At 40.2% G+C, this 7,626-nt stretch overlaps 1 protein-coding gene across 1 annotated transcript; it reads left to right on the top strand.

Moving 5' to 3' along the window:
• Nucleotides 1–2,853: 2,853 nt before the first annotated feature.
• On the top strand, nucleotides 2,854–7,626 carry ptges3a (prostaglandin E synthase 3a (cytosolic); the record flags this gene model as incomplete). Its single annotated transcript, XM_080764885.1, has 9 exons — nucleotides 2,854–2,951; nucleotides 3,149–3,169; nucleotides 4,061–4,174; nucleotides 4,279–4,348; nucleotides 5,156–5,254; nucleotides 5,579–5,668; nucleotides 5,768–5,824; nucleotides 6,417–6,444; nucleotides 6,557–7,626. 9 exons carry the CDS (start codon nucleotides 2,854–2,856, stop codon nucleotides 6,574–6,576), a joined length of 597 nt encoding a protein of 198 aa, XP_080621011.1. The 3' UTR covers nucleotides 6,577–7,626.

Below are 7,626 nucleotides of genomic sequence, written 5' to 3'. Positions count from 1 at the left end.
TTATAACACAAATTATATCAGGAAATACTTATTTCATGTTTACGTTGTTTTGCATAGTCTACTCTGTATGACTCGACATAATTTTTAATTTAGTCCCAATACAATGCCTATCTCAATACAGAAGTCATGATGCATATCCATTATCCAGATGTGTTTGCTATTATGATGCATCCATCCATCTTCAACCGCTTATCCGTAGTACCAGAGTGCTCCAGACTTCTCTCTCCAGAGCAACATTAGTGACTTCCTCCTGGGGGATCCTAAGACGTTCCAAGGCCAGTGAGTCGATGCGTTTCCTCCAACTGCACCTTGGTCTGCCCCGGGGTCTCCTCCCAGTGGGACTTGCGTCGAGGACCTCCCTAGGGAGACACCCGAGAGGCATCCTAACCAGATGCCTGAACCACCTAAGCTGGCTCCTTTCCAGGTGAAGGAGCAGTGGTTCTACTCTGAGTCTCTCGTGTGACTGAACTTCTCACCCTATCTCTAAGGGAGATGCCAGCCACCCGTCGAAGAAAACTCATTTCGGCCGCTCGTATTCACGACCTTATTAGTTTGGTCATGACCCACACTTCATGACCATAGGTGAGAGTAGGAACGAAAATTGCTCGGTAGACAGAGAGCTTTGCCTTCTGGCTCAACTCTCTTTTCGTCGCATGACCAAAATGCCACAAGATTAATCCCAAAATATCTTAAAATTTTGACTGGGATGGGCTAGCTTTAGCTATGTTTCAAGTACTCTGACCACCGCTCTCCCCCAGATTTCTTTAGTGGCAACTTTGCAAGGACAGTTTTAGAATTAGTGAGCTTGTAGATTATCTATTTTCAATGGCCAAGTATAAAATAGGATTAAAGTGGTTAAGACTCATTTTGGTGGGGACCCTCTCGACTCCTGTACTGTAAATGTGGTGGTTAAGGGTGTATTTCAAGTATTTGTAGTGGCTTCAACCTGAAATGTCCGGGCCGAATTTTTGTCTCAGTCCAGCCCTGGTCTAAGTAGCCGTTTTGTTTAGTAGTTACTTTGTGGTGTTCGACTGAATGTGCTCCTCATACCCACTAGAGGGGGTGAGAGGGGTTCACCAGTGTCGGGCTGTCAAATGATTACACATTTTAATCTGATTAATCACAGCTTCAAAATGAATTAATCATGATTAATCACCACCATTCGAACTATGTCCATATGCCATGTTCTTCTGTATATTGTTGTGGGAAAGATAAATGTCAGAAGGTATTTAACATATGTATGTATGCCTATGTATATTTTTATTCTTTATAACAATTCCAGTGTGGTAGGATGGTAACCAATGCCATGCAGATAGGGCTAGATAGTGCAGAGTCAATGGGATGTATGGGGCGGGGCATCCAAGCATGGATCATCTAATTAATTTCACAAATTAATTATCTCAGTTAACTCCGTTAATTTGACAACCCTAGTTTGAATATTAGTTAATAGCTAATAGCCCTAGAATGTCTGATCCATTTAATCAAATATTCCAAATACACAGCCATAGATCGGTCCTATCCTCACATGGTTAGCAGACTTTCATGGGTTTTTTTTTTTTTTACATTTTTCTTTACAACATAGTAATTTCAAAGCAATTATTCACTTATATTTTTTCCCCCACACCCACATGGCAGCACAAACACTGAACAAAATCTTGTCCATAAATGCAAGCAAAAAACACATTACATACAGTTAAACAAACAAATGCACAATGTCCCCATCACAGTTCCTTACCCACAACCTACAGCTGACTATACTCCAATTAACCACTATACATCCAAGGCCTCTTCAATATTACCTCGCTTAATGAAGTCCAAGAACCTCTCCCATATCTTATAGAATACAGCAGGTTTCTTCCTAATTACATACAGTACGTTACGTTTCTCATGTGCCAAGATGCATGGTCGTTAAATTCCTCAGCCAAAAGCCGATCGTAGGGGCATTGACATTTTTCCAACATAGCGCAAGCCTGAAACAGGCAAAGGTCAATCATTATTGTACAATTGGGTAAATACTGACATAATTTAGGACAGAGAGGAACTGGACCTGATGTAATCTGATAGACATAATGGACCACAGTCACCTCCAAAATGTTTTAATCTTCTCACATTCCCATAAGCAATGGAATAGTTCACCTTTATGTTCATTACATTTTAAATTATAACATGAATCAGGAATGTTAGGATCAAATGTATTTACTTTCTCTGGGGTTATATAAGTTCTCATTATCCAATTATACTGAATTTTAATAGTATTATTTATTTATTTTTCACGATTTTGTAACCCATTTTTCACCCCTGTGTCAATTATCTAATCTGTGATCCTGGGCTCTACACTCCCTCCGCCAACCTGGGGAAAGCAACGGACTTGAACTCGTGCTTCCTTCATGCATGAATGTCCAAGTTGCTCCTTTACACCTGACAGGGGGGAGTTTCCCTGGTTGGACGTAGTCACGTAGAGAGGGGAAGGAACACGTTTTTCCAACCAGTTCCTTCCCCCTCCATCAGGCGCCCCCTGACGAGGGGGCAGACCAAGGCGCAGATGGAGGGATTACATCAACTCACTGGCCTTGGAACGTCTCAGGATCCCGCAGGAGGAAGTCACTGATGTTGCTCTGGAGAGGGAAGTCTGGACTCTGGAGCTCTCTGGTGGAGCTGTTTCCCCTGCGACCCGACAACGGATAAGCGGTTGAAGATGGATGGATGGATAAAAAAGACAATAAAATCTTAATACTAGTAGTATTAGGATAACACAAGCGGGTCATGTTTGGAATTGTAACAGCTGAAATCAATAATATATCAATTTATTCTGATATTAACCTGCGGGCCACATTGAGTGAAGTTGGGGGCCGCATGTGGCCCCCGGGCCGCCAGTTGCCCATGTATATTCTAGAACCATCTCCGCTCATCGGTCACGTCGGTGCCTGCCTGCTGGTTGGTGGTGCTGCTTGGTACGTCACACCCACCACGAAAGCCAGGAAAGCACGCGATGTGACACCGGGCGCATCTGTTGGTGCACTTATATTATTACTTACCAGTTTATATCCGCAGTTGTTTGTCCCTTCGTAATCTTTGACGGTAAAACAAAATAGGCAACGTTGCGAGATACATTGTTGGCCATAAAGAGAGGAACACAAGTGGTATAAAGTACTGAACAAGATGTAAGTGTGTAAGTTTCCTTTCTTGTGGCTGTGAAGGCTCAAGTGATATGATATCATGGGTGTGTGATTGGGATACATTAGCCAGCTAGCTAGCAGACATTAGCGTGCCGTGGTGCAGCCGTGCATGGACTCTCCAACGAGACTCGTCTGCCGATGCACGGCATTTGTTCTTATGAAGAGTAAAAAACATGCATGAAGAAATGCGAGTCCCTTTTTAAATAGATTCCTTAGGTCAATTACCATTAGCTCAGTTGGCTAACTGTACTTGACCTATAGTCGATACATAGCTTGCTAACGCTAGCAGAGCTACCATACTAGGGTAGCAAGCAGAAAAATGACAGCGTCATGCTTGCAGCTTGTGTTAATTGAAATGTGGACTTACAGCTGCTGTTCATTGGTGACAATGATGTGACATTATTAGTTAACACCACATTCATAGCCAGAAACGCAAACCTTACAAGCTGAACAATATGCAGGCCTGGGCCACAACACAAACTAATCTCAGCCATGACTGAGTTGCTTTGCACCATCATCACCACCAGTTAACACCCTGCATGTCATTTTACAATAATTTATTACTAGTGGCATCTAAGTTTGATATGTAACTCCAGCCAGGGATATTCGCATTATTGAGAAATAGTGTCCTTGGGCTTTAGCACTCCTGCAAACATTTAGTTTTGTTTTATTCTGCACAACTGCATTTTTACATGCTCATCTAAAAATAAAAACAATTGTATTTGGCAGAGGGGAGCCAGCTTCAGTATCATGGTTTATACATTACTTTGCCTGTGCATACTATGAAAATGACATTAATTATTTTGCAGTAAGGTTAGAATTAAGTAATGGGTATGTATTAATGTTGCTTTCTTTGCATATAACCCTCTTATCTTTCCCATCAGGCAGCCTGCAAGCGCTAAGTGGTACGACAGGCGGGAGGCTGTGTACATTGACTTCACTGTAGAGGACAGCAAAGATGTAAAAGTACAATTCGAGAAGTCTAAATTCACCTTCAGGTACACCAACTTGGTTTACTCATCAATGGCAGCCTACTAATGAGTCCTTTCAATGACTAATGAGTTGTTTCCCAGATGACTGTACTTCTTGCTTTAAATCTCAGTTGTGTTAGTGGGACGGATAACCTCAAACATCAGAATGCATTGGACCTTTTTGCAGCGATTGAACCCAAAGTAAGTTGAACCTGTGTCAGTTGTGTTGATGCTCTTATCTTATTCACATGCATCTAAAGTTTAGATTCTAAACCATGGCAGTAGGAGAATTCCATACTAAAAGGCTTTCTTACCTTTCTTTGTAGTTGTTACGTCCCCATCAAAGAGGTCCAGGTGTTATTTTGTGCAAAAGCTCCTTATTGGCTATTTCCCCTACCATAAGCCCTAAATGAATTGCATTGAATTGAATGGGATGTATGGGGTGTTGTGCTAATTCGCTTATTTCCATCAAAATAAGTAGTAAAGTGTGCCGATTGGGTTATTATTTACATTATGAAGAGAGGATATATACAAAGAAATTATAATTTTGAGCGATGGAAATAAGCAAATTAGCACAACACCCCATACATCCCATTCAATTCAATGCAATTCATTTAGGGCTTATGGTAGGGGAAATAGCCAATAAGGAGCTTTTGCACAAAATAACACCTGGACCTCTTTGATGGGGACGTAACAACTACAAAGAAAGGTAAGAAAGCCTTTTAGTATGGAATTGTCCTTTAAGGCTCAGGGGTAGAGTGGCTGGATGGTAACCGCAAGGTTGCCAGTTCAAACCCTGGCTCCCCCAGAGTTAGTGTCGAAGTGTCCTTGAACAAGACACTGAACCCCTTATTGCTCCTGATGTGTTGGTTGCTTCCTTGCATGGTCTTCGTCGCCATCTGTGTATGAATGTGTGGGTGAATGTGTAAAGCGCCTTGGATAAAGGTGCTATATAAATGCACCATTTACCATTTATGTACCCCCCCCCTCCTCCCCACTTTCAAACAGGATTGCAAGCACAGACGTACTGACAGATCTGTGTTATGTTGTGTACGAAAAGCAGAGCCTGGGAAATCATGGCCACGGCTAACCAAAGATAAGGCAAAGGTGATCTCTGTTCATAAAATATTTTATTAATCTACATTAGACAAAGTGCTGCAATGCAAAGTACTGCAATGTTTATCTGATCTGTTTTTATTCAGTTTCTTTCTCTTTCCACCTTTCTTGAAACTGCTGTGGTGGAGCTTGTATGGCAATTAATTTCACCCATTTTGTTACACCTATAAACCTGTGATGTGACAAAGTTGATTTGAGTGCTTATTTGGAAGAACTTTGTCTAATGTGCATGTTGTATACATAAGGTGTGTGTGGTTAAAATAGCATCATATTGTGTTAATTTACATACTCATCCTTTATTATATCTCCTTATAGTCCAACTGGCTCAGTGTGGACTTTAACAATTGGAAAGACTGGGAAGATGACTCGGATGAGGACTTGTCAAGTTTTGACAAATTCTCTGAGGTAAGGTACAGCACAGCATAGACATGTCTGCAGAAGGTATGGTCCCAATCAGACAGTTTCTGAGAAATCAGTTGCCATTTCTCCTGTATTTCTCTGTAGATGATGAACACCATGGGAGGGGATGATTTACCAGACCTGGGTGGTGGAGAAGCTGAGGTACAGTATATTTTAAAACACATTGACTGCCAGGTATGAACTAATTAATGAATTCAGTGCAGACCTTATTTTGAACGCAATCTGGAAAAAGAATCCAAGATAAATGTGTTTGAGTAAATCTGTTTACATCGAGGCGGATGGGAGACAGATTTTTCACTTCCGGTTCATTTCCAGTTTTATCGGATTCCTAGCAACCTAGAGTCAAAACTGATGAAGAATTATATACTATATTTAAGTACCCTTTGTTTTGCTAGGGGGGGTTTATTTTTCTTTCTTTCTCCCCCCCCCCACCCAACAGAGTCAATGTTATAATGGTCATGATTCACGTTCCACCAAGATCCTGGATGGCTTGAAATTAATCTTAAAATAATTTATATAAATATTTTTGGAAATCTCTGGGGAAAATAGTGGGGTCTGGAACGATGGAACCAGAAAATGGCCACCACTGCTATGCCCGGCCTATATGATACATATTTCTTTGATTGACCCAGGGGTTTATTTCATTAGTGGTGTATGAAAATAATGCATTGGTTTAATCTATGGAACTTTACCTATTTCTTACTTGTGGTCTTTTTTGGGGGTTTATTTACAGCATGAGCCTGCAGACAGTGATGATGAAAGTAAGTACTGCTCTGTTTGATTGCTATTATATTTGAGATTTAGAATTGCTTCTGTTTTCAAATTTAATTTGGCTGAGTTCTAATGTTATTTACATTTCCCTGCACGTGCCAGAGATGCCAGACCTTGAGTAACAAATGTTTTGATGCCACCCGACAAGTGAACAAAGTGAGTCACATTTCGAAGAAGAGGGAGGCTAGAAATGAGGTGGCAAGCATGTGGAGAAGGAGGCCTCCGCTCTACAGTTTCCAAAGCCAAACTTCTCCGAAGCAGGGAGTGACTGTTGGATACAGACGTGCACAGTGATCCTTAATGGTTTACAGTGCGGTCCTTTGCTGTTCTGTTTTGCATGGACAATTCCGTTGCAATGATATGTCATTGTCCTTTGAATTATGACTGGAATGGGTTGTGCTGATGTCTTACACCCTTTTTCCCCTTTTTGTCATTTGCAATGTAAGTAATTACATACTGAACATTTTTATTTCTAATATAGAAAACTAGTTTCAAAATTCCTATTTTCAAAAAAGGTAGATTTTTTTTAATGAAAGATTCTCCCTTAATGTTTGTACTGTAAATTGCAGTTAATTTTTTGCTTGTTAATTTATAATGCAGATTAGCTTGAAATACATTTCTCAATGTATGTCAACAATGGCTGCAAATATTTGATAAGTTCTATTTAAAATATTTCAGCAAATAAAATTATGCCTGTGTTATCGTGGAGTGATAAATCTCATGCAGGCACCTTTACATAGGTGTGTTTGTTTCTTATGCCAGTGTACAGAACATTCTGAGGCAAACATACTTTTGGCTAATTCATTTTTTGTTTTTTGCTGTTCTTGCACATTGTTACATATACAAAAAAAATCTTCCATAAACAAATGTGTGCAGAAATTATTACAGTATAGTATACCAATAGATTGATTGTTTTTACTGATGGTACAGGTAACCTCCCCGCCCCCATCAAGTTTTGCGAACTTGTTAGGTAACTTTGTTAAAACGTTTTGATTTTGTCAAATGGTGCAGGAATTTTGGACACCCTATTTCTAATAAAACTGTTTCAGATCACCTGAATATAGTTTTAGTTTTGAGATGTTACTCATTGAGGCTTCACAAAAATTGGAAGAATGTTCTGTGTTGTGAATAATGATACAATAAATAATCAGAGTCTGATCACAATTTAGAAA

This window comes from Protomyctophum bolini (genome assembly GCF_963924005.1).
Source record: "Protomyctophum bolini genome assembly, chromosome: 5".
Classification (NCBI taxonomy): domain Eukaryota; kingdom Metazoa; phylum Chordata; class Actinopteri; order Myctophiformes; family Myctophidae; genus Protomyctophum; species Protomyctophum bolini.
This window is presented reverse-complemented; position numbering and strand designations above follow the sequence as displayed.